The sequence below is a fragment of the Peromyscus maniculatus genome, chromosome 23 (assembly GCF_049852395.1).
Source record: "Peromyscus maniculatus bairdii isolate BWxNUB_F1_BW_parent chromosome 23, HU_Pman_BW_mat_3.1, whole genome shotgun sequence".
Taxonomy (NCBI): Eukaryota; Metazoa; Chordata; class Mammalia; order Rodentia; family Cricetidae; genus Peromyscus; species Peromyscus maniculatus.
This window is the reverse complement of record NC_134874.1, coordinates 45,882,884-45,909,680: the sequence shown is the minus strand read 5'-3', so window position 1 is coordinate 45,909,680 and position 26,797 is coordinate 45,882,884. Positions and strand designations below refer to the sequence as shown.

Genomic DNA, 26,797 nt, shown 5'->3' with positions numbered 1-26,797 from the left:
ACTTCAGCCACTGCCCTCCCATTCCTCTTTCCTAACCGCCCTGGGAGGCTGTATGGAAAATTTCCTTGGTAGGCCTGGTGGTTCAGGCACATGACATCTGTGCTGTTTAGGAACTGAGGCAGGAGGATTGCAAGTTCAAGGCTTTCCTGGGCTACATAATGAACACAAGCCCAGCTTGGGCAGCTGAGACACTGTCTCAAGTTACAAAGTAAAAACAGGGCTGGGGACATAGCTCAGTGATAGAGCTCCTGCCTAGAATCTCCTATTGAGGGCTGGGAGTGTAGCTCAGTGGTAGAGCACCTGCCTGGGATCCTGGGATGAGCCGTGGAGTGGCTTAGCATAGTGGCTATCTAAGCTTGCCTAGCACTGGGCAGGACCAGGGTTCAACCATCAGTACTAAAACAACAACTAACACTCCACAAAAGGTGAACCTGCTGCTCAGCAGTAGAACAGTTGTCCAGCGTGTGCAACACCCACAAGCACACTAAATTCCCCAGAGCATCTCTTAACACAGAGAGGAAAGATCTTTTGTGAGTCTTCCAACAACTCACTCCCCTGGTTAAAGCACTCTAGCCCAGCTTCCATGGAAAGCACTTTTGTACACTTGCATCACTGGTGGGACTTGGTGAATCCTTTTAGATTATCGTCAGACATGCTGACACTGACGCCCATAGCACCTGCCCTTCCAGAATGGAAGCCTTTATGAGATGCTCTCTCTGGACAGCTTGTCAGGGTAGCAGTGGCATGTCTGTGCAGTGTATACAAAGAGGAAATCTGTGAATTGCAGCCCTGGTATACTAGTACTGAAAAATAATGCCCAGAAAAGCATGCCCAGGGCTGGGGATATGTCTTAGTGGGTAGAGTGCTTGCTTGGCATTCAGGAAGCTTTGGGTTCCATCTTCAGCACCCCATAAACCAGGAGTAGAGGTACATGCTTGTCATTCCTGCACTCAAGTGGAGGCAGGAAGATCAGAAGTTCAAGGTCATCCATGGTTCATAGTAAATTTGAGACCTTGCATTTAAAAGAAAAAGGCCCCAGACAGTACCTGTGACATGTGTGAGTGTTGGCACAGACAAGTGTAGCCCCTGAAGCATGGGCTCTCATGCTAATGCTGAGGTTGAGCTTGAGCTGAAGGTGGTCTCTCAGAATTGAGAACTGGGGGTGGGGGGGTGGGTGGGAGGGTGGTGGCATTGGGAGACCAAGGGCTCCACCTGCTGGTAGCATGTTCCTACTTCAGAATCAGCAGCATGCTGTTGCCTGTGGGTACTTCAGGGTTGTGTAATGATAGGATCAAAAGACTCAAAAGACATACAAAGGTCAGGACAGAGGGCTGGGGTCCTGCCATCCTCAATGCCCGCCAGGTGGAGTTGAGCTCAGGCTACCTCCCATTCCTGTCACTGTCACACGCCAGAGCCAGGTCAGGACACTGACTGGGAGTCAGGACCCCTGGGGTTTGCAGCTGCATGAGGAGACCAGGTGCTGCTTCCTGGCCTGTCAGGGTTCTGTGCACACTAGCTAGAGGCAGCATTGACCCAAAGGGTGATTGACAGCATGGCAGATCTCAGAAGAGGTGCAAAGGTATTGGCCCTGTTCAGTTGGGATGAAGGGCTTGTCTCAGGACAGCCAGGCTTGAGGGAATTGAGTGGGTGGAGTGGACATGATTGGAGACTGCTGAGCACTCCTCTGCTGCACCCAGAAGTGCAGATCAGACTAGAACCTTCCATCCCAGGGCCCATCTGCCAGGGTGGCCTAGGGCCTTGGCTTGCCTGGGCTGAAAGAAGTGTAGGCGTGGGATGGACCCTGCTTCCCTACTGACAGGAAGAGCCAGGGCCTTCCCTTTAGCATTGCTGTTTCTGCTGTATTTCCAGAGCTTCCATCCCTAATGCATGCTTTTTCTCTTTAATTCTTTTTTCCTTTTGAAAATGATGAATCACTGTAAGAACACAGAACAGTATGAACACACAGAACAGTATGAACCCAGCAGTCAGTCCCATGAACTCTCGTCCAGGCTTAGCCTGGTCACAGGCTGCCAGATTTCCATCTCTCTTCTGTGTCTGAGAGTTAACGATCCTCAGCTCTGTGGACATGGGGTCTATTCCCAGCTTTCCTTGCCTGGCAGCCATCCATTCGAAGCCCTTGATGACACTGTGACAGAACACCAGACAGAAGCAGCTGTGAGGAGGGCAAGTCCGTTTGGCTCAGGGTTTCAGAGCTCCAGCTGAGGGCTGGCCCTGCACCCTGTGGGGTGATGAAGCAGGGAGAGGAGGAACAGCTGCTCACCTTGGGGCAGCCAGGAGACGGGAGAGAAATGCCTGTCCTGGCTTCCCCCTCTCCTCCCGCTTTGTTCTGTCCAGTCCCCAGCCTGTGGAGTGGTGACACCCACATTCAGGGAGGCCTCTACCCCATCTCATTGGCCCCAGCCCTTGAATTTTTGAATTGGAACCTCACTGTCAGCCCAAGCTAGTCTGAAACTCAGTGTCTATCCCAGAACTCAAGAGCTTCCCATCTCTGCCTCCTGAGTGCTGGGGTCAGAGGTGTGTGCCACCGTGCCTGACTGTTTATCCAGCCTGCTTATGTGTGTTAAGGATTCTTGTCCTTTCTGTGTACGGTGCCAAGTGTCCTTTTAAAAAGACTTTCTTATGTAGTTGGGTGTTAGAAACTCCCCTAGTGGTTTCAGTATTACTCTAAAGTATTAACATCTTAGGTAGGGAAATAAGTTAGTTGACAAAGTGTTGTTGTTTGTTTGTTTTAGTGAGTTCTGTGCATTAAACTCAAACTCAAGTTCGCATGCTTATAGTCCCAGCACTGGAGATGGAGAAACAGGTGAACCCCTGGGGCTCACTGGCCAGTCAGCCTTAGGTCAGTAAGATACCCTTTCTCTAAAAGCAAAATGGGCAGTGCTCTCAAGGAACATTACCTGAGGTGGTTGTCTGAACTACACACACACACACACACACACACACACACACACCATACTCACACACACATTGCTGGGCAGTGGTGGTGCACACCTTTATTCTCAGCACTCAGAAGGCAGAGCCAGGCAGATCTCTGTGAGTTAGAGGCTAGCCTGGTCTACAGAGTGAGATCCAGGACAGGCACTCAAAAACAAAACAAAACAAAAAAACCCCAACACCCCCCACACACACACATCATACACCCCCCACACCATGCTCACATCCCATAAACACACACACTACACCCCCCACACCATACATCCTACACTTCTACCACACACACACTACACAGCCCCACACCATACTCACATCCCACATGTATACCACACACACATATAGACACAGACCACATCACACACACTACACACCCTACACTAGACTCACATCCCAAACATATAACACACACACACATATGCTCACCACACTGTACACATACTGCACTCACCACACCGTACTCACATCGCACACATAACACACACACAGAACAGATGGACACATTTTTCTGACCCCAAGTCCAAGAGGTGGGTCACCACGCAGCTGCACAAAGTCACCCCAGGATGACATCAGCTAGGAGGGAAACAGTCCACGCTGAGGGAGGGGAACCAGAAATAATGATTAGGGGAAAAAACAAACACTGGTAAGAAAAAGAACAAAACTAAGTCAAGATAAACACCGATTAGAAATGCAAATTACAGCACAAAGTGCCTTGGGAATAACAGGGCAGGGACTGGAGCAGAACAAGTCATAAAGTGAAAGGCAGGAGGCAGGGAGGCCAAGGCAGAGAAAGAATGTGAATCCTTATGTGGCGGTTGGGGGGCTAGGGGTGTGTGTGGAGTGTGGGAGTGGTGTGGGCGGTAAGAGATGTGTGTGTGTGGGGGGGGGGGGATGGCTATGTGTGTGCCGTTTTGAGAGATGTGTGGAAAGTATAGGGAGGAGGTGGTGATGGTGGTGATGGTGGTGTGTGTGTATGGTGTATGTGTGTGTTGAGGGGGGTAGTGTGTGAACCTGCAGAGAGGTCAGAGGAGGCCATGTCCTTCTCTAGTACTCTGCTTTATTCCCTTGAGATAGTGTCTTTCACAGAGCCTGGAATTTACTAATGTGCATAGGCTGCTGGCCAGCCAGAGAGCTCCCAGGATCCTCCTTGCTTAGGCTGGTTGTTGCTGCCTGGGCTCTCTAGGCAGTGGGATACAGGCTGGTTTACTTCAAAGTGTGGGGCTGCCCACCCCTTTGAGTTCCTGGGGATATTGAGGAAGGCAATGCATTTTGAAAACAAAGTGGAATTGGGCTCTGGACAATCAGATGAATGCTCTTCTGACCATATGTACTTCATATGATCTTCTGTACTTCAGTATGTAAGGCAGGCTGGTGTAGAGAACCAACAAGACTCGATGCTGTGCAAGCTAAGTGTGGTGCTAAGCTTGGAGGCCACAGCTGCTAACACCGGAGAGATGGTTGCCAGCCAGCTTCTCCCCACCCCACCCCCAGCCACAGGACAGAGAGGTCACCATTGTTTGTGGACTAAAGTGAAATTAATGGCTAGAGAGAGCCTGGGACAGCAGGGGAGAGTCTGACAGCCCTGGGACAGCAGGACAAAGGCCAGAAACTCCCTCCTGACTCCTTCACATCAGCCCCATTTAGTGCCCAGATGTTTCCATGGGTGTGACTTTTTCCTCTGGAGCCCCAGGCTGTGTAGAACCATCATCAAATGCAGGCACTTGTGGCTCCACAGTCTTCCACTTTGATCTTCTCCAGGCACAGGCTGGCTTAGGGGGTCTCGTGCCTGCTTCTGGGCCTGCATATCTGATTGCCCTGTGGTAGGTGGAAAAGCAGCCCCTCAGGACTCCCCAGTGTGGGACACTGAAGCCACCAGTGAGAGAGCCTGGGACTTTTTCCTCACATGAGGCTAGCCCAAGTCAGATCTTAGGGTGATTCTTCTTAGATAGTGCACATAGCTGCAGAGGTGCAGACCTAGGTGGGGTGTCCAGCAGATGTGGTCAGATCTTGGGGTGATCCTTCTGAGGGAGTGTGCATGGCTGCAGAGGCACAGACCGAAGTGGGATGGTCCTCAGATGTGGCTGTAGAGGCTTATGGGAGAATCCACCATCCTAAGCCTTAGGGACCCAGGGTGGTGCATTGAGGAGGTGAGGAATTGTTCGGGGCATGATAGTGCCAGCATTTGGAAAGCCAAGGCAGAAGTTCATGGGTTCAAGGCCAGCCTGGACTACATGACAAAATTCTGTCTCAGTAAATAAATAAATAAAGTGTGTGCATGTAGACATTTTAGTGAATTGTAAGGGCCCTAGGTGCAGTCCCAAGCTCATAGGGGTCCCAAGAGTCTTGTTAGAACAAAAAAAAAGTAGATGCAAGTCACACTGAAGGATTGACACCCGCACACCTCTTGGGGCTGGTGTGTGAGACCCAGCAGGGGAGATGGATTGGGATGGCCTAGTGTCTGTGAGAGCCAGTCTAGAGCTAGAGAGGCATCAAGGGAAGCAGGGGCCGGTTATAGCCACTGTTGTCTGAAAAGGCAGGCGGAAGGCAACAAGCCTAGGATGAATGGAACCTGCCCCTGGCTGGCTATAGGAGGGGTTTGAGCTACCCGAGGAACTCACCCTGGTGCCAGGTACCTGTTTGACTAGTGAGTGCCTGGTTTTGTTTTCATTTAACCAAAGTAACAGTGCCCCCGTGTGGCTATCACTCCAAACTGCAGAAGGGAGTGTGGGACTGGAAATGTCCTGCTCCCCTCGCAGACCTCAGGAGGTGACCTCCAGTGACTGTGTTCACACTGGAGTTTTCTAATGGTTACCTCTAAGTCTGAAGAACATGTTTTGCTTTCCACCTGATTTCTCATAGTGCCATGGATTGAACCCAGGGCCTTGCACAAGTAGACAGATGATCTACCAATGAGCTATTCTCAGGCCCTCATTGTAGGCAGGTGCTCTACTGCTGAGCCACACCCTCACTGGGGATTCTAGGCAGGTGCTTTACCACTGAGCCACACCCCAGCCCCTCACTGGGGGATTCTAGGCAGGTGCTCTACCACTGCCCTACCCCAGCCCTGATTGCTGAGTCTTGATTCATCACCTTCACACATTCCTGACATCCTTCTCTGATAAAATAGTATTAAACTAATCTTAGATAGTTCTGTTAGTCTGTTTCCTCCGAGAACTGCTTTGTTAAAGCTCCTGTTCCTTTGTCTAAATAACACACTTATACTCAAGTTTCTTGTTCCAAAAACCATGGATAGTAAGCGCCCCCCCACACAACACACACACACTCCTATGTGTGTGTGTGTGTGTATGTGTGTGGTACACAAGCGCTGTAGCACTCACAGCTGCTCATCATGTGCTTCCAGAAGAAAAGCTGTGGAGGTAGCATTCTAACCAGCATCCTCTCCCGGTGCCTGTGGTGCCTGCATGGCCTTCTCAGTAGATTTTGGGTTCCTGACTTCTCAGGAGTTGTCAGCAACACTTGCTTCTGCTAGTGTCCCATGAGCATGACTGTCCCCATATAGACAGAGCAGGAGACTCCTCATCTGCACCCAGAATAATCCATTAGTCTTTCTGTCTTGGTAGCCAGGAACCCATCTCCTGGGCTAGCTTCCCCATGGCCGACCTGGTTCCTGACCTTCAACATATCCTGTTTTGGATGTCAAACTCCATTGAACTCCTGTACTTCATCCAGCAGAAATGCCCACTGTACATGCAGAACATGGAGGAGGAGCTGGATGTCACAGGTATGGCCTTTGCGGTGCCCCAAGCGCAGCACCGTCTTCAGTGGGCATGGCGGTGGCTTTGTGCATGTGTCTATACAGGGTGAAGCTTTCTTGGCCCCAGGCCAGGCATTTAGGATCACACATGAGGCCAGCATCAGTGGTTTAGGCTGACCTGATGTCCCTAGGGCCTGCCATATGACACTTCGCTGGTCCATATTGTCTCGTGTCCCATGCACACTGTAACATGTTCTGTTCTGCTTGTCAGAGGCTGAAGATGTGCACAGGTCACTTGGAGGGGACATGTGGGCATACAGTTCACCAAGTGAGGGCTTTAGAGATGCATCCTTATTCCAGAAAGAAAGAGTGCTGCCAATCATAGCTGTAAGATGGTAGGGCACATAATTTCAGAGATGGAAATATGGGCAGCATGCCTTAAATTAGCATTTCCAAATACTCTAATTCCCAAAATACTCCAGGAGAGGTGGTTCTGCTGAGGGGGGCGTGGGGTGGGGTGGGGGCTCTATGAAGGGGACGTTCTGAGCTGTACTGGGGAGGTGACTCGGTTGGTAAAGTGCTAGTTGTACAAACATGAGGACCCAAATGCAAGCCAGGGGTGGTGGTGCGTCCTTGTCACCCCCACACTTGTAATCCTGGAAGACAGGAGGCTCCCTGGGGATCACTGGCCAGCCAAGCCTAAACAGTGAGCCTCAGACCCCAGGGAGACACCCTGTCTGAAAAAACCAAGGCGGATGGCCCCCAAGGAATGGACACTGGAAGTTGTTTTCTGGTCTCCAGACACAGAATTGCTCAGAAAACAGGAGGGTAGCTCAATTAGTAAAGTTCTTACCATGAAAATAGGAGGCCCTTAATTCCATACCTGCCCTCTCCCCCGCCCCCGCCCATAGACAGTCAGTCCTGGTGGAAGATGCTTGTAATCCCAGTGTTGGGGGAGTGGAGACAGGTGGATCCCTGGGGCTCATTGCAAGTTCTAGGCCGAGAGAGACCCTGTCTCAGAAAACAGGGTGGTCGGCTCCTGAGGAAAGGCATCAGAGGATGACCTCTGGCCTCCATGTGCACAGGCACATGTGCACCTACACATGACCCTGCCCCATACACACACACACACACACACACACACACACCAGAGAAATAAATAAAAGGTGCTGGTGTGAGGCCAGGCCTTGAGGTAGTTTCACTGAGGACTGTGTGTCTGCTGAGGACTTTGTGGGGCTGGAGACAGCCCGGGAGGGTCTGACAAGCCAGGAGCCCATGATGACTGCAGTGGGTCCCATGTCCTGACTATGCCCCTGGGGACCTGGGACCAGAGCTTTGCTTTGCTGTGACAACATCAAAGCTGCTCCCTCTCCTTGTGTCGGTGGGGACTTTGGGCTCCTCAGGCCTATCCCCTTGCCACTGAGGGCCCGAGTTGTGGTGGGAGCAGTAGGACCCTGGGGCTTTATGCCCCTGGTTCCCATCTCAGGTGTGTGCCTGGAACGTCTCAGACCCACACCTGAGTGCTGTGGACTGAGGCCTGCTGGCTCTTCCCATCAGCCTGCTCTCTGCCCTTACAGCCTGGAGCGAGGTGAATCTGGATCTTCAGGCTGTTAGTCAGCAGCCCTCCAGGCCTGGGGTCGAGTGTGCGGCACCTTGGGCTTCCCCGTTTTTGTCTTGTTGTTCATTGTCGTTTTGGTTTGGTGTTTTTACGCAACGTCTCACCGTGTAGCCCTGACTGGCCTGGAACTCGGTGTGTAGACCAAGATGACCTCAGATTCATGGGGATTTGTCTGCCTCTGCCTCCCGTTCCTGGGAGGTTTCCATTTTCTTGAGAGAGTGTTTTGACTCCACAACCCTGTGACAGTTTCCAGGGGCTGCTGGACAAGCCTTCTGACCTGTGTCGTTAAACAGTTGACCTTCAGGGCTGGATTGGGCTTGCTGCAGTGGGATAGCCAGTTCCGGTGGGGAACCCAGACACTCAGGAGACTGAGGCAGGACAAGAGTAGGTTCAAGACTAATCTGGACTGCAGAGTGAGTCATGGCCAGGCTCGGCACCTTTTCTTGAAAATAAATAAATAAATAAATAAATAAATAAATAAATAAACAAACAAACAAATAAAGCCCAGTGGTAGAGGCCTGCATGCCGTGGAGAGGAAGAAGTGGAGAGGGTGGGAGGAGGACGACCTTCTGTGCTCTGTCTCTGTCTTAGTAACATGGAGACATGTAAACATACGAGTCTGGTCTCCTGCTCCGACTGCCCAGGGTGACTGCCTGCCTGGGCCAGATTTGGGATTGCCATCCTTCTAAAGCCAGATGGGAGTGTTGGTGTGCCAGCAGAGCCCTCCGAAGGGGAACTAGCCAGATGGTGGGTCCACACGTGCAGGCTGTGCCGGTGACCCTCCTTTTGTGGCCCCCTCTGCAGGTTCCAAGGAATCACTGTTCTCCTGCACACTGACGGCCAGCGAGGAGGCCATGGCAGCCCTGGAGGAGGTGGTGCTCTATGCTTTCCAGCAGTGTGTGTATTACCTCTCCAAGGTGTGTGCTGCCGCCATGAGGGCCTGGGGACAGACAGGAGGGAAGGGACCAGAACAGCCCGCTTCAGCAGCCACTGGTTCCACTCTGGCCCTGGGTGTGTCCCTTTCTCAGGAGTGCCACATGGTACAGCCAAGGGTCATCGGTCATGGTGCCTTTTACAGCACTGCTAGGTGACTGCCATGTCCGGCCTGTTTGTCCCTGCAGCTCCTGTCCCTGCTTCTGTCAGGTCCAGGGGCAGCTGCTATTGCCTAAGGCTGGAACAGGAGCTTGTTAGGTTGGGGACTCCTGGGTCAGTTCCAGCATCCCTGTAAGTGGCTCTTGGGGTTCTCTCTCCTGGCAGTGCCTGTATGTCTGCCTCCCGGCCCTCTTGGAATGCCCTCCATTTCAGACAGAGCGCAGGGAGAGCTGGCGCTCAGGCCCCGCTCTGCCTGAGGAGCTCCGGCGCGTCGTGTCAGTGTTCCAGGCCACCTCGGACCTCCTGAAGCAGCTGCACATGCATCCTGAGGTGGCCTCCCAGATGCTTGCTTATCTCTTCTTCTTCTCTGCCACACTGCTCCTCAACCAGCTGCTGGACAAGGGTGAGTGATGCTGGGGGCTGGGAATGTGCTCTAAGGGAACACTGCTGTGCTCAGGTCCCAAGGTGGACAAAAGCTCAGAGCATGCCTTGTATGCTGCTCCAGTCCCTGCCAGCAGCCTGCAGAGGGGCCAGACTGAGACCGCTTTACAAGGCTGCACTGACGCTGGCCCGTGGCCCTGCCTTACTGAGTTGCTGTTTCTCCATCACCGGCTGGGGCTCTGGGTATCTAACAGGGTCCAGCCACAGCATGAGCCTGTTGCCACATTGACAGGATGATGTAGGGTAGGAGGGGTGGGGTGGTGGCTGTCACAGCCCCTCTTGCCTTGTACCTGTCTCCTTCATCTCTTTCTACTTCTGCCCCAGAGAGGGCATGGCTAGTTGGCATTGCCTGGGACACTGAGATGAGGTATTGACGTGGCCTGGAGAGGGAGAATGTGCTTTGGGGACCCTGCTGTGTGGGTCTCATCCTTTCTTCCCTCTCCAGGGCCCTCTCTGAGTTGCTTCCATTGGCCCAGGGGTGTCCAGGCCTGTGCCCGACTGCAGCAGTTCCTGGAGTGGGCCAGGAGCGCTGGCCTCGGAGCGCCTGCTGAGCGCTTCTTCCGGAAGCTGTCCTGCACCCTGCATTTGCTGGCCACTCCCAGTGCTCAGCTCGTCCAGGTAGGAGGGTCCCCCAGGACAAGTGCAAAGAAGGGCATGTGACGCCGGGTGGTGGTAGAGCCAGGCAGATCTCTGTGAGTTCGAGGCCAGCCTGGTCTACAGAGGGAGTTTCAGGAAAGGCTCCAAAAGCTACACAGAGAAACCCTGTCTTGAAAAACCAAAAAAAAAAAAAAAAAAGGACGGGCATGTGACCCTAGGGTCCCTGACTTACAAACCAAGTTCAGGTGGCCTGGACTCTGCACCCCGAAAACCTCACATACTCCCTAGGTAATTCATGGAGTTGCTTAGCTCCTCAAATGTCCCTGTCCACACCAGGCTGGGTAATCTCACAGGTGTCTATGGGAGGTTCCTGGGCCCTGTAGCTACACTCTGTGTAGCAAAGGTCACTCTGCAAGTGTGACCAAGATGAGAAGGACATGATCTATGTCCCTCACTGGGCCCAGTCTAATCAGACAGATCCATAGAGTGGGCCAGACAGTTGGGTGGGAGGAGAGAGAGGGCCCAGCTCACAGTGGCTGCTATCAAGAGCCTGGGACTTTGGTAGCTTCTAAAAGCTAGGACAGTCCCAGCCCAGCCAGCCCAGAAACATAGCCTCATTCCCGCACCCATGAGGAGATGAACTCAGAACAGAAGTGGGGAGCTGGGTCTTCCCCTAGAGCGGTGCTTCTCAACCTTCTAACGCTGCACCCCTTTAATACAGTTCCTCATGTGCTGACCCCCAGCCATAAAACTATTTTCATTGCTATAATTTTGCTACTGTTATGAATCATAATGTAGATATTTTTGTAGATTGAGGTTTGCCAAAGCGGTCGCGACCTACAGGTTGAGAACCACTGCCCTAGATCCCCCCAGTCAGCCCTGTTGGATTGTACCTTACATTGCTCCGTCCTCAAGGTTATGGTCTACCACCACAGAAATAGAAGACTAGGTTCTAACCCTCTGCCTCCATACGTGGTACCTTCTTCCTCAGAGCATTTGTCCCGATGGCTGAGTGTTTCTTCTCCTGTGTGGACCACTGACCTTTCCCTGAGTTGGTGAACATCCATGGGGATGGGGGTGGAGCAGTCCAGCATTAAATCTGCCCTCCGTTGTCCAGGAACATATGTTCAAAGCTCACTGGGTAACATGGCTCTATTGTCAGCCCCAGGCAAAGCCCTGAGCAGGCTTGGGATAGCCAGCTGATCAAAAGGAGTAGTCCCACCAGATGTGGTAGCTCATGCCTATAATCCCAGCACTGTAGAAGCAGAAGCAGGATTGTTGCAAGTTTCTGGCTAGCCTGGACTACATAGTGAGTTCCAGGCCAGCCTGAACTACATGTGGAGATCTTATCTTTAAAAAAAAGTTAAAAAAGAAAAGAAAAAGATATTCTTTCTGCAGACTCTCAGTGGTGTGTCTCAGCACCACTGACATTGATGACAGTGGCTGCTGTTTATCATTGAGACTCTGGTGTCGCGCTCGAGTGCACAGCATTTGGCTGATTGGGCAGCACCGTGCAAAAGCAAAGCCAAGGTGGCACAGTGAGTGTGCAGTGGAGCCGGGGTTCCCGACGTGACTCCCCGTGTTATTTGTCCACTCAGCAAGTACTAAAAATGCCCTCTGCTTTTAAAATTCTACTTATTTGTGTGTGTGTGTGTGTGTGTGTGTGTGTGTGTGTGCGTGCGCGCACGCGCGCGCGCTTGTACACAGTGAGTGTGTGAAGTTCAGAGGACAACTTGCTAGATAGAGTCTGTTCTCAGCTTCCACCGTGGGGGCCCAGGGATGGAACTCAGGTCAATGACGAGAACCTTTTTTACCTGCTGAGACATTTCATCAGGCCCAGATGAAATGTGCTTTACACAAAGTTGACAATGTTGGTTTTGAAAACTGGTTTAATTATTTTCATTACAAAGTGAAAAATTTACCATAGAAGACTCAGGTGTCTAGACATGTCTGGCAACCAGACCATGTGAATTTAGTTTGCTTCCTCCCAAAATATCACTGTTTTAGTTAGGGTTACTATTGCTGTGGTAAAACACCAAAACAACTTGGGGAGGAAAGTGTTTATTTGGCTTATACTTCCATATTGCTCTTCATCGTGGAAGAAAGTCAGGTTAGGAACTTAAACTGGGCAGGAACCTGGAGGCAGGAGCTGATATAGTGGCCACGGAGGGGTGCTACTTCCTGGCTTGCTCATCATAGCCTGCTCAGCCTGCTTTCTTATAGAACCCAGGACCACCAGCCCAGGAATGGCACCACCCACCATGGGCTGGGCCCTCCCCCATCAATCACTAAGAAAATGCCCTGCTGCTGGATCTTATGAAGGCATTTTCTCAATTGAAGTTCCCTCCTTTCAGATAACTCTAGCCCGTATCAAGGTGACATAAAACTAGCCAGCACAATCACTGTCTTAGTTAGGGTTTCTGTTGCTATGAAGAGACACCATGACCATGGCAACTCTATAAAGGAAAACATTTAATTGGAACTGGTTTACAGTTTCAGAGGTTTATTAGTTCATTATTATCATGGCAGGAAGCATGGCAGCGTGCCAGAAGACATGGTGCTAGAGAAGGAGCTGAGAGTTTTACATTCAGACCAGCAGGCAGCAGGAAGAGAATGCCCCACTAGGCCTGGCTTGAGCATCTGAGACCTTAAATCCCGCCCCCAGTTACACAGTTCCTTCAACAACACCTTACCTACTCCAACAAGGCCACACCTCCTAATAGTACCATTCCCTATGAGCATTTTTTTTTTCCAAATCATCACAATCACTAAGCATTTTTTATTTTCTTTAGCAGTACTGGAGATGGAAGCCAGGACCCTGTGCATGCTAGGCAAGTGTTAACCACTGAATCATGCACACAGTCCCTCACTGGGGGATTCTAGGCAGGTGCTCTACCACTGAATCATGCACATAGTCCCTCACTGGGGGATTCTAGGCAGGTGCTCTACCACCGAGACATCCCCCTCCCCCAGGGCCCTTTAGGCAGGTGTTCTACCACTGAACCATGCCTTCAGCCCTCAAAGAGATTTCGATAAGTACAGCCCTTGGATGGATTGACCTGGGGAGAGCCTACCCTTTTTCAGAGAGTGGCTTGCATAGCCCAATGAAATTCAAAGTCCTCTGGTTGAAGGACTAGGAAACCACTGAAGGGACAGAGGCATGGATCTGCAGTAGGGAATCGTAAAGAGCTGAATGGGAGGTCTGCCTGCTGGACCCACTTATGTGAGAACACACACACAACTAAAAATAATAATGAAAAAAGGAAAATGATGGGCTGGGATGTAGCTCAGTGGTAAAGTGCTTGCTTAGTTCGTCCAGTACTTGGGGCTCCATCCAAGGTCCATGATCATCAGTTGCTTTGTGTGGATGAAGTCTTTCGTGGTTATTCGGCATGTGAGAGTCTGCAGGGCCGGGAGTGAGCCTTGAGAGCAAGAGCCGCAGCTGACCCTCTGTCCTCTGTTGAGCTGGAGTTGTGAAGCAGAGCTCATGCTTTGGGCTCCTGAGACTCCGCTCCCGTGGTGAGCTTACTAACTCAGTGAGGCTAGAGAGGTCACTGGGTGGTTACTCTTGTTATGTTGGCTCCAGACCATTCTTGGGGCTGGTCACAGGGCGTTCCTTTGAGAAAAGCTGAGTTGTGTATTTTAGATTTGTTCAGCTTCGTGTGTGTGTGTGTGTGTGTGTGTGTGTGTGTGTGTGTGAGAGAGAGAGAGAGAGAGAGAGAGAGAGAGAGAGAGAGGGGGGGGGGGGGAGGGAGGAAGGGAGGGAGGGAGGGAGGAGAGCCAACTTTGAATGTCATTCTTCGGGTGCCTTTCACCTTTTGTTTGAGATAGGGTGTCTCCCTGGCCTGGCACTGGCACTTAGGTAGGCTAGGCTAGTTGGCCAGTGAGCTTCAGCAATCTTCCTTATCTTCCCGGAGGCTGGGATTCTGTACCCCACACCTGGATGTTTCCATGGGTTCTGCTGATCCATCTCAGCTCCTCATGCTTGTGAGGCAAATGCTTGAGCCCGGCCATCTCCCCAGTCTGAGGTCTGTGTGAGTTCTGAATGAGGGCTGCATGCAGAAAGGAAGCAGCTCTGGCTCCCAGGCTCTTAGCTGCTCCTGTCTGCACGGCTGGGTGCCTGACCATTTCTTGCCACATTGAGTCCTGGAGCCACATGAGACCTAGAGGCCCACTGTGAAGACTGCAACCCAGGCACCTGCTGGAACCTCTGTGGGATAGAGGGCAGGGTGTGACAAGTGACAAGCTTGTTCTGCCAAGAGCCAGGTAGCAGGTGTTTTAGTCTTGCTGTCCACACAGCGTCTATCCATATTCTTCATGGTCATTGCTTCTAAACCCTCTAAAAAGAAAACATCCTTAGTCTGAGGGTTTTATTCAAATTTGCCTCGGACTAGCCAGCAAAAAGCAACTGCAAAGGAAGAGATTATTTTTATCCTCATGAAGGTAAGAGAAGAAATAGTGGTCATAAATAATAGTGTATCTGTAGAATAGCAAGGAGATTTCTTAGGACCAGGCACAGTGACACACCCTTTTTAATTCCTGTACTCTAGAGGCTGAGGCAGGAAGATCATGAGTTCAAGGCCAGCCTTAGCTTCATAAAGGGATCCTGTCCTTTTAAAACAGTTTAGCAAAGACTCATTTTTATTTAGTATATGTGTGTCAATATAGGTAAGTGAATGCCATGTGTGTGTGTGCCCACAGAAGAGTGCACTGGCTCCCCTGGACCTGAAATTACTGTTGGTTGTGAGCCATCTGATGTGGGTACTGGGAACTGAACTTGGACCCCCTGGAAGAGCAGCAAGCACAGTTAACAGCTGAGGCATCTCTCCAGCCCCATTAATTTTGTTTTTGTTTTTTGAGACAGGGTTTCTCTGTAGCTTGGAGCCTGTCCTGGAACTTGCTCTATAGACCAGGCTGGCCTTGAACTCAGAGAGATCCCTCTACCACTGCCTGGCCCATTGTTTTTTTTTTTTTTTTAATTACATTTGTTTGTTTGTTTGTTTATTGTGTCTGAGTATGTATAGGCAAATGTACACTTGGCGATCAGAGGACAACTTGTAGGAGTTGGTTCTCTCTCTACCATGTGAGTCTTGGAGCTTCCACTCAGGTCATCAGGTGACAGGTCATCAGGTGACAGGCACTTGTACTGGCTGAGCCATCTGGCTGGTTCAGGACTCTGTCTGAATAAACAAAAGCAAGCAAGAGTTCTTGTAAATTAAAACTACAGGAGCAGAAGAAAAAGGCCCACTGGCAGGATAGGAAGTTTAAAAATGGAGGAAATCTGCCCAAAAGTGCTACCCAAACACCAGAGAGCAGAACACAGGGAGGAGCCGGGGAAGATGTGATTCATGGCTGGTCCCCTCCCTGACAACCTGGGGACAAACCACAGAAGTGGGAGGGAGGCATCAAAAAGAAACAACCCCTCCCCCGGGGAGTCTGGGGCCTGAGGGTGTGTGGAGGGGCTGCCAGTAAGAATGTGGTCCTGGGGTCAATTCCTGTCCCTCACCCGACAGGCCTGCGGCCCTGGCTGTCCCTGGGGCATAGATTCTGGATGGCCACAGCCCAGGCTTGTGGCTGTTGGCAGGAAAATTAAGCCATGGAGAGAGAGGAAGAAAAGACAGGAAAACTAAAGCCAGAGAAGCAGGTGGTGGGAGGCCGCAGACTGGCCTAACCTGACCCCAAGGGACAGGGACAGTCTGGAGCCTCTGGAGCAGAATAATACAAGATAGGGCTCTGAGAAAGTAAACTTGGTTTTTTTTTGTTGTTGTTGTTGTTGTTGTTTCCAAGACAGGGTTTCTCTGTGTAGCCCTGGCTGTCATGGAACTGGCTTCAGACTTGTTATGTATGGCTGGGCTTGAACTTCTGATCCTCCTGTCCTCACCTCCTGCGATTGCTGGAGTTACAAGTGGGCACCACTATGCCTGGCTGTCCCTTTGTTTTGTCTTAAGAGAGCGTTCCCTACCCTGAGCTCAGTCAGATCTGAGAGCGCCTAGATGAGCTCTTTCCATATGCTCAGTGTTTCCTCCCCCTCCCTCATTCCCTGTCTGTCTGTTACATGGCATACATGTCCCATTCCCCTCCCCCTTGCTCCCTCCTTTTCATTCTCCCTGGGTTTCTAGAACGAGGGTCTCACTTTGTAGCCCAGGCCAGCCTTGTCACTGTGGATAAGGTAGCCAGTGTGTGTCTTCTGCCCCACCCCTCACTGACCTCCTTGCTGTCTGCACTGCCCCCCCCCCCTGCCCTGGAGTGAAAAGACCAGGGGGAGGGCCTAGAACCCTGCCCTAGAACAGAAGGATGGAGGAGGGGCTCTCCCGGGGTCTGTGGGCAAGGCACTGCCTCATGCTCCTGGAGGCCTTTGACCGGAGCTCCTTGTCCCCAGATGAGCTGGGCCACCCTGCGGGCCACATTCCCCGCCCTGAACCCTGCTCAGCTGCACCGGCTGCTGACTCAGTACCAACTGGCCTCTGCCATGGGCCCTATGAGCGCCTGGGAGCCAGGAGCCCAAGACAGCCCTGAGGCCTTCCAGTCAGGTGAGTCTTCCCAGCGGCCAAGCTTGGGCAGAGGTAGGGGGTGGTGGGGAGACTGCCAAGCTCAAGCTCAGAAAAGCACCACAGCAGCCCACTGAGGTGGGCACACAGGAGCCCCTGCTACCTGGCACCTCCACCCAGGGTCCTACTGTGCCCCTGTCTCAGGGCTTCAGACTAGGGCCCAACTGGCACCCATCAGGACATGAACAGTGTGTGTGTGGGGGGGGCAGTTTCAAACCCTCTGGAGACATTCCTGTGAGCACATGTGCTGTCCACACACACGCACATGGGCATGCCCTGGTGCATTTATGTGTACATGTGAATTTCAGTTTGTTAGTTACACACATCTTCCTTCATAAACATGCATTCACAGTGTGTAAACAAAAAGTGCAGGCTGGTAAACAGTAGGCTGTGGTGTACGTAAGGGCTTCCCACTGTCTTCCTGTTACCTGGCCACCACTGGCTGGCCTGGGCCCAGAGGACGCCTCAAAACAGCACTCTTGGCTCCACCTGATCCCACTGGGTCCCTCCCAATTTACCAGTTGGTATCAGAACACTCCCCCAAACCCATGCACCAAGCTCTGTGCTGAGAGCTCAGAGCTGGCATCCCAGAAAGGTTCCTGCCTCCATCCCCATCTAGGATCTGCACATATTAACTTCCCAGTGTACATGTATGTGTGTCCTAGTGATACACAGGTATGTGTGGGCTCTGCTCGGTCTCTACAGCCTCGTCGGAATTCAGAGTCTAGGCTGGGACTCATCCTGCTCAGCTCTTGCTGTCTTAGGTCCTCCGTGGGTGGGTGAGGACCTACGGCGGAGGGAGGAGAGGCCAGATCCCAGCACCCCCACTCTCTCCACTGCAGAGAACATCTTGGAGTCCTATGAAAACCCACCCCCCATCGTTCTGCCGAGCCAGGGCTTCCAAGTGGACCTGGAGGCCAACTGCCTGGAGGACAACCTTTACCAGCACCTGCTCTACATCCGCTACTTCCTGTGGGGACTGAGGGGCCAAGCCAGCCCTGACAGTGGGCCTGCCCGGCCTGAGGGCATCGAGGTAGGGTAGGGCAGGGATGTTGGTGGGGGGACTGGGTCACTCAGAGCAGCCTGTGGCTGTAGCCGTGAACTGAACTGAGACAAACTTCGCTGACTGTTGGCAGAAGCAGGCACAGGTTGTCTAGAGTGGGCTGAGGGATGCAGCAGGTATGACCAAGAGATTTAGGGGCTCCATCTGAGCTGAAGGTTTGCAAACGTCTTCACTCATTCTTTGTGCCTGGCATGGCCTGGCTGGACCCATGTCCTCTACGGTGAGGGTGGCTTGTCTGTTTTCTCTATTCTTCACAGGGAGGCACCATAGGTACCTGGCCTGTCCCCTTCTCAGGGCCTCAACTTTTTTTTTTGGTTTTTAAAGACAAGGTTTCTCTGTGTAGCTTTGGCGCCTTTCCTGGAACTCACTGTAGCCCAGGCTGGCCTCGAAGTCACAGAGATTCACCTGCCTCTGCCTCCTGAGTGCTGGAATTAAAGGGGTACGCCGCCACTGCCCGGCTAGGGCCTCAGTTTTGCCCACCTCTCTTTCCAGGGCCTGTACCACACCATTCCTGAGGGGCATCCGGAAGGCCATGGCTGCCCCCTGGCTAAGAGGGACTCAGGCAGAGGAGCTGTTGAAACTGTCCCTGCCCATTCTCTCCCTGTCACTGGAGCTCCCTGGGCACAGGGCCCTCCCGGAAGACAGCCTACACGAGGGGACCGCAGGGGCTCGCAGAGCGGCTCTCTGCACACTGACTCCTCCTGCCTGCTCACCCCTCCCAGCACGCCGCTGGGCCTGCAGCCTGGAGGCCCCGGCTGGCCAGAGCCCAGCGGCCTCTGTGGAAAAGCACTCCTTGAGGGGCAGAGGAATGGACCAGGCGGCCCTGCCGGTGTGGGTCTAGAAGGTGAGGCCTGGCCTGCTTATGATTGGGTAGAAACCCTACTTTGGGTCTTCTTGGGCTGTTCTATCAGCTGCTGATCAGCATGCTCCTTAGCACCTGTTCGGGATAATAGGGGCAGGTGGGGGCATGTGCACCTATGTTTGAGCACATACAGATACATATTTGTGCACAGTGGGGCCCACCTGGCTCATGAGGACTCTTACCATTGTGTCCTTGATGCTCCGTCAAGTCTGACGGCACCCTGGCATTGAACACTCGATGGAGCAGGACAAGGCAAGCTGCCTGCTCAGGTTCTGGGGCCGAAGCTCAGAACCGTTAGGTCAGGCCCTGTCCTGAGATACCCACTCAGACACATGCTCTGTTAAGAGAGAGGCGCAGGACCTTAGGGTGGGCCTCTGTTAGCCTGGAGTTCGAAGCAGGGTCTGGACACAGTGGAGGAGGCCTCAGGGAGGACGGACTTACAGTCGCATCCTGGTGTGGGGGCATGGGGGGGGAGAGTAGGGCATTGAAGAGGTGGCAGGGAAGCTAGGCTGCCCATAGGCATTGGGTCCATGGCCTCTGGAAGACAGTGGCCTCAGGATAATGTCCTGTTGAGTCGCCTGTCCCTTCCCAGGCTTGCTGTCATGTTCTATCCAGCTGGTGTCTTCCTGGGGCTCCAGGAGCACTTGCCATGCTGTCATGAGGGGCATCTCTGTATCTCCCAGAAGTCCCCGGTGTCCTGACTCTGGGGATGAGTGCTGGCCCTCAAACCCACGGACCCCTTATCCCTCCCTTCTTCTCTGCCCACCCAGGAGACACTGTTCAGGCTGCTGCTGAACCTCCTGCTGAAGCCTCCAGCCCCAGCTCCAGCACGGAGGACTTCTGCTATGTGTTCATGGTGGAGCTCGAGCGAGGCCCCTCGGGGCTGGGGATGGGCCTGATTGATGGGATGGTGAGGACCCCTAGACTTCAGCTCTCTTCCCATCCTTGTAGACCCCTCCTCTCCAGTTTGACCATAGTCGGGGCCAGTGAGAAATGCCTGAGTTGTTTCATGGGCCGGCCCGCCTTTGGGAGCACTGATGGGGCCCAGTGCTTCCCCGTGGGACACACAAGGACCGTAATTTGTGAGCTGGCTAGTTCCAAGCGTGTTCACTGGGAGGGCTGTGCAGTACAGGGTCTTTACTGGGGAAAGCACATGTTAGCAGCAGCGCAGTATCCTGAGGCCCCCTGCTTCTTCCCAGCACACACCTCTGGGGGCCCCAGGACTCTACATACAGACCCTGCTTCCTGGGAGCCCCGCAGCATCTGATGGGCGGTTGTCACTAGGGGACCGAATCCTGGAAGTGAACGGCAGCAGCCTGATGAATGTCAGCTATATGAGGTATGTGCCACGCCTGGCCTGCACCACAGGACCAGAGAGGGGTCGGGGACACAAGCAAGCCAGTCCTGCATCCAGGGGAGGGGGGGGGAGGGCTGGGGGGAGGCAGAGACCAGGCTGCTGCTGGCTCCTCTGTGTCGTCTTCACCTCTTTCCTTGATTTCAGGGCAGTAGATCTGATCCGACATGGAGGCAAGAAGATGAGATTTCTTGTTGCCAAGTCTGACGTGGAAACAGCCAAGAAAATTCGCTTCCGCAAGCCCCCCTCCTAATAGACCAAAGGACCCTTGCCCCCAGCGCCTGCTTCCTGTATCCTCACCAGGTGCCACCAACACCTGCCCGCTGCGCCCCCCACCTAAGCCCCCCACTCCCCAGTCCAGCCAATCCTGGGTTTTAAAGTTGACTTCACTATGTTGTGGCCTCACGTTGAGGACACCTGTTGATAGTGTACATCTTAGTGTATATTTATTTATATGACAGATGACACTAAGTTGTGACATTTCCTACAGAGCTTTTATGTTTAAAGACTTTAATGGAGAATTGAGACTCAATAAACTATCTTTCGTATTCTTACAGTGAAGATGCAGGATCTGCATTGTGGGTAACACTGGGTAACACTGAGGGAAGCCAGTGGTTCTTGTGACCAACCCTTCTTGCCCAGCCAGCATAGGTGAAGCCTTGAGTGGCCCTAATACAGATTGTGATAGATATAGTTCCCCACTGCTTCTGGTTCTGGGGATTAAACCCAGGGCTCTTGATGTGTTAGGCAGGTGCTCTACCACTGAGCCACACCCAGCCCTTCACTGGGGGATTCTAGGCAGGTGCTCTACCACTGAGTCACACCCCAGCCCCTCACTGGGGGATTCTAGGCAGGTGCTCTACCACTGAGCCACACCCCAGCCCCTCACTGGGGGATTCTAGGCAGGTGCTCTACCACTGAGCCACACCCCAGCCCCTCACTGGGGGATTCTAGGCAGGTGCTCTACCACTGAGCCACACCCCAGCCCCTCACTGGGGGATTCTAGGCAGGTGCTCTACCACTGAGCCACACCCCAGCCCCTCACTGGGGGATTCTAGGCAGGTGCTCTACCATTTAGCCACACCCCAGCCCCTCACTGGGGGATTCTAGGCAGGGGCTCTACCACTGAGCCACACCCCAGCCCCTCACTGGGGGATTCTAGGCAGGTGCTCTACCACTGAGCTACACCCCAGCCCCTCACTGGGGGATTCTAGGCAGGTGCTCTACCACTGAGTCACACCCCAGCCCCTCACTGGGGGATTCTAGGCAGGTGCTCTACCCCTGGGCTACATCCCTCAGCCCCTCTTTTTATATTTTGTTTTGCAACAGTCTCACTGAGTTGCCCAGTTTGGCGCCTTGCTCTGTAGCCCGAGCAGACTGTGAGCTTTCTACCTTCCTGCCTCAACCTCCTGGGCAGCTGGAATCGCAGGCCTGCTCCCCTGAGCGAGGCTATGGAAGGGATTATTTGACTGACCCTCTACCCCAGGACTGCAGCTCCCCTGAAGCCAGGAAAGAAGAAGCACAAGCCCGTGTGGCCCGGTCCTTTGGTCCTTTCTGTGACTGGCCCAGGCCGGTGGGGAGCTCCCTGTGGAGGAGGTGGTTCGGGGCGGCTCCCTACCCACTGTAGTCTGGTTTCAGCCACCCGCTTCGGGGCTTACAGCGGGATCCCTGTGCCTGTCTCCATTTTAAACCACTGCTTAGTATCTCTCCAAAGAAAGGCGTCTACAGGCCTGGAGAAGCCGGATGATTGAGCCAGCCTTGAGCCCTCCCTCCCTGCCCAGATGACTTCTGCTCTTCCCCACTTGTCACTGGTCACCAAAGCAGGAAGTTGAACGTGGACACTTAAGATTTTCTTCCCTGGCCCACATCCCTCTACACTGTTGGGAAGCCAGCCTCCTCCTCCAGCAGGGTCTGGGTATACTGGGATAGCAGCTGTCACATGCCCACACCGGGTGTGAACAAACTTGGCCCCGCTCGACATCTTCAGTGGGGTCAGCAGCTCTATCCATGTCCTTGGTGTGCACAGAGCCAGTGGGAGAACTTGGCCAGGTCCTTGTCTTTTAAGAGTTTGGGGAGTGTGTGTGTGTGTTTACACATGCATGTGCACAGCACGTGTTGACATAAGGAGACAACCTCAGTTGTCAGCCCCCACGTCCCCCTTGTTTCAGACTGGATCTCTTTCTGTTGTTTGCTGCTGTATGCACCAGGCTGGGTGACCTGAGAGCCTCCAGTATTCTCTCTGTTCCTCCCATCTCACTGTGGGAACATGAGGATTAGACACGTGCTACTGCAGCTAGCTTTGTGTAGGTTCTGGGGATTCGAACTCAGATACATATGCTTGTGTGGGAGGGGCTTTACCCATTGAGCTATCTCTCTAGCCCGAGGTCCTCATATTTTTTTTTTTATCAGGAATAGAGACTGTGGGGACGTGGGGGTCCCAGTCAGCTGCAAACGCTCCACATGAAATGGATCTTTGTGGAGGGGATAGCCGTCTGTAGCCATGTCCTCCATTGGCCCTATTACTTGCTCTCATGATTCTCCATGCTGCCCCCTCCTGGTTGCCATGAAGAGCTGCAGTGTGTCTGCTGCAGGCCCTTTCTAGCTGCTGCTGTTGCTGCGTATTTCCACCCAGCTTGGATAGGCAGCCCCAACTTGGTGATGCCCAAGATGACGGATAAAGTATATTTTTAAAAAACCTTACTATGTTTTTATTGATTTATTTGGTGTGCATGCAGTGGAGTTGTTGAGGTGTGCATGCATGCCATGGTGTGCATATGGAGGTCAGAGGACATCTCTGGGGGTCCATTCTCTCCACCACATAGGTCCTGGGGCTTCAACTTGGGTCAGCAGGCTCGGCATAGGAGCATTTACCTGCTGAGTTGTCATCTTGTGGGCCCCTAAATCTATTTTTTTCAAGATTGTAAAAAATGTGTTTATGTGTGTGCTTATATGAGCTTATGTGTACCGTGCACATTCAGGAGTTCGCTGGGGCTAGAAGAGGGTGCTAGATCTGCAGCAGAGTTCCATGCGGTTGTGAGCTGCCATGTGGTGCTGGGAACCCAATCCAGGTCCTCTGCAAGAGCAATAGGCACTCTTAACTACCGAACCATCATCTCTTCAGTCCCCCACCCCTAACTGTATTTTTTTTTTTTTTTTTTTTTTTTTTTTTTTTTTTTTGGTTTTTCGAGACAGGGTTTCTCTGTGTAGCTTTGTGCCTTTCCTGGAGCTCACTTGGTAGCCCAGGCTGGCCTCGAACTCACAGGGATCCGCCTGGCTCTGCCTCCCGGGTGCTGGGATTAAAGGCGTGCGCCACCACCGCCCGGCTCCTAAATGTATTTTTAAAAGAATTAAAACACATGGCTTTGTCCAGAAGAAAAGAAATGCTTACAGCCCAGAACTGAGCTGGTGGGCTGCAGCTGGTGCAGGGGCCAAGTCTTGGTCTTCACTTTATTTCTTTGGTCACAAGCCCCATGCTAGGTAGCAGACTAGGGGGCTCCACATTCCTGCAGAGTAGCGTTACTGGAAGAAGTCCAGCAAGAGGCCTGCGATGAGCCAGCATGACCCTCACAACAAAGTGAGGAAACCTATCAAGGGATGCCTGCTGACACGGAGAGAATTCTGCTTTTCAAGCAACTCACTTAGGACAGCCTTTAGGGCTCAACAGTGGAGCAGAGTGCATGGACTAGGAGCTCACCGGGAGCTGGGGTGTCGCCAATACTGCAATTCTGATACTGGATAGTGGGCTCCTTCATGCTTATTCTGTCATTAATAAAAACAAAAGCGCACAATATAGGAGATAAAGCTCAGGTGGCAAAGTGTTTGTTGCCAAGCCTATGGAGACATTCCCATTGCCTGCGTAAAAGCACAATGTGTGCCTCTGACCTCAGTGCTGGTGTGTGTGTTTGTGTGTGTGTGTGTGTGTGTGTGTGTGTGTGTGTGTGTGTGTGTGTGTACTAGTGTGTGTGTGCTGGGGTATTGATGTAACCAACCGTCTTATTAAATAAGAAACACAGAAACAATGTAAAAGAGAAAGCTGAGAAGTCAGAGCTCAGAGCTAAAATCTCACCCTTCTTCCTGCTGTCCCAGCTTCGCGAAAAGAGAGCTACCTCCTGTCGGCTCGTTTTTTTATAGTATGTTGTTCTGCCTTCTCATTGGTTGTAAACCCAAACACATGACTGCCTCGTCACTGTCTGAATGTACAGCCCCCTAGGTCTTAAAGGCATATGTCTCCAATGCTGACTGTATCCCTGAACACACAGAGATCTTATGGGATTAAAGGCGTGTGCCACCACCGCCACACTCTTGCTATGGCTCTAATAGCTCTGACCCTGAACACACAGATATCTATGGGATTAAAGGCGTGTGCCACCACCGCCACACTCTTGCTATGGCTCTAATAGCTCTGACCCCCAGACAACTTTATTTATTAACATACAATCAAATTAATATTTCAGTACAAATCAAAATAATATTTCAATACAATTAGATTACCACCACACTGGGGTGTTTATGTGCGTGCTGATATGAGCATGTGCTGGGGTGTGTGCTGGTGTGTGTGTGCTGATATGTGCAGTGCTGATATGTGTATGATGTTTGTGTGCTGGTTATGTGTGTGCTGATTGTGTGTGTGTGTGTGTGTGTGTACTAGTTGTGTTGTGTGCTGGGGTGTATGTGTGTGCTGATGTGAGCATGTGCTGGTGTGTGTGCTGGTGTGTGTGTGTGCTTGTGTGTGTGTGTGTGTGTGTGTGTGTGTGTGTGTGTGTGTGTTAGGAACATCTCTGGATCTGCCCGCCAGGTTAGCTGAACCTGTGAGCTCTGGGTTCAGTGAGTGACCCTTGTGATTTCAACTGTACAACATGCAGCGACAGACCCTGGAACTCTGAGTCCTAACAGATGTCTCCATCAACTCCCTCCCATCAGGGCTCAGGGAACCACACTGAAGAGGAGGTAGAAAGATTGTAAGAGCCCGAGGGGATGGAGGACACCAAGGACACAGCGTCTTCCAGACACAACAGGACTGACATGTTAACCCACAGAGACTGGCAGCATGCACAGATCCAAACCAGACGGTCCCAGTGCTGAGATGGGGGAGTAGCCATGAGCTCCCATCCCCAACCAAGAAACTTTCTCCAATTACCAACCATTCACAAAGGAAAAATTAGCTTCTCCAAGAAAGTCTCATTGGGTATACAAACCACACTTAAGGGAGGGCCCCGTGCCCAGCAGCAGCAGATGGCTAACACAAACTCACAGGTATTTTGGATTTTTTTTTCTTGTCTCATATTGCACGTGTTTCTCCTGCTTTCTGAGAATTTTTTTGGGGGTTTGTCCTTTTTATTTGCCTGCTCTTCTTCCCTTCCTTCCTTCCTTCCTTCCTTCCTTCCTTCCTTCCTTCCTTCCTTCCTTCCTTCCTTCCTTCCTCCCTCCCTCCCTCCCTCCCTCCCTCCCTCCCTCCCTCCCTTCCTTCCTTTCTTCTTCTTTTGAGACAGGGTTTCTCTGTGTAGTTTTGGTTCTTGTCCTGGAACTCACTCTGTAGACCAGGCTGGCCTTGAACTTAGAGATCTGCCTGGCTCTGCCTTCTGAGTGGTGGGATTAAAGGCGTGTGCCACCACCAGGCTGCCTGTTTAGTTTCTTAAGGGAGAGAGAAAGAAGATGTGGTGTTGGAAAGGTTCGGAGGTGGGAGGAGATAAGGGAGAGGAAACTGATCAGAATAAATTATATGAAAATAACTGTTTTCAATAAAAAATTGTTTTTTAAAAAAGTGGTTTGGTGAGATGGCTCAGCAGGTAAGAGTACTCGCAGCAGAGCCTGATGACCTGAGAACGAGCCCTACGACAGAACTAACTTAAAACTGTCCTCTGACCACCACACATGCTCCGCTGTGGCACACACACACCCCCTCCCAAATAAAATACAAGAAAAAATTTAAATTAGTAGAGAACAACTGAGGAAAACATTCTACATCCAGGTGTGTGTGTGCGTGCGCGCAAGCACACATGCATACACACACTGTACACACAATCATATTACACGCACAAAAAACCCATGGTATGTGTTGTCAAGCATTCATGCGAAAGATCGATTACAACAGTGCTAAAAAGCAGGTGTGAATATGTAAAAGCTTCACAGGTCCACGAGTGCCTGGGAGCTTGGAGCCCAGGCCAGTCCTGCTCTCTGGCTGGCTGAAGGTGGGAGAAGCAGCTGAACCCATGTGACCCTCACCCCTGGCGGCTAGACTCTGAGAGCAGAGTAGCCAGGCCAGCCTCTGCCATCCGAGTGGGCACTTATCTTTGAGTGGTGTCCACCAGGAAGAAGGCGGTGTGTTCTCAAACACCTCTGCCCTTGTTTACCTGGCATGGCTTTATCAACTGCGTTCAGTGCACAGTGGAGCCGTCTGAATCTTGCTCAGGACTGAAGGATACCAGTGTTCAGAACTGAAGAGATGGGTCAGTGGTTAAGAGCACTGGCTGCTCTTCCCAAGGACATGTGTTCTATTCTCAGCACCCACATGGTAAGCCACTGATAACTCCAGTTCCAAGGGGGTCTGATGCCCTC

General features: G+C 52.2%; 1 protein-coding gene across 3 annotated transcripts in view; it reads left to right on the top strand.

Moving 5' to 3' along the window:
• Positions 1-20,803, top strand: part of Radil (Rap associating with DIL domain) — a 63,192-nt gene extending 42,389 nt beyond the window's left edge. For all 3 annotated transcript variants that reach the window (XM_006992679.3, XM_042268614.2, XM_015986305.3), the window contains exons 6-15: positions 6,534-6,694; positions 9,090-9,202; positions 9,543-9,780; positions 10,264-10,436; positions 16,795-16,945; positions 17,806-17,996; positions 18,519-18,870; positions 19,659-19,798; positions 20,088-20,227; positions 20,390-20,803. In XM_006992679.3, coding sequence (XP_006992741.1) covers positions 6,534-6,694; positions 9,090-9,202; positions 9,543-9,780; positions 10,264-10,436; positions 16,795-16,945; positions 17,806-17,996; positions 18,519-18,870; positions 19,659-19,798; positions 20,088-20,227; positions 20,390-20,495 — 1,765 coding nt within the window. In that variant the 3' untranslated portion in view covers positions 20,496-20,803. The remainder of the gene's footprint in view (positions 1-6,533; positions 6,695-9,089; positions 9,203-9,542; positions 9,781-10,263; positions 10,437-16,794; positions 16,946-17,805; positions 17,997-18,518; positions 18,871-19,658; positions 19,799-20,087; positions 20,228-20,389) is intronic.
• Positions 20,804-26,797: the final 5,994 nt, after the last annotated feature.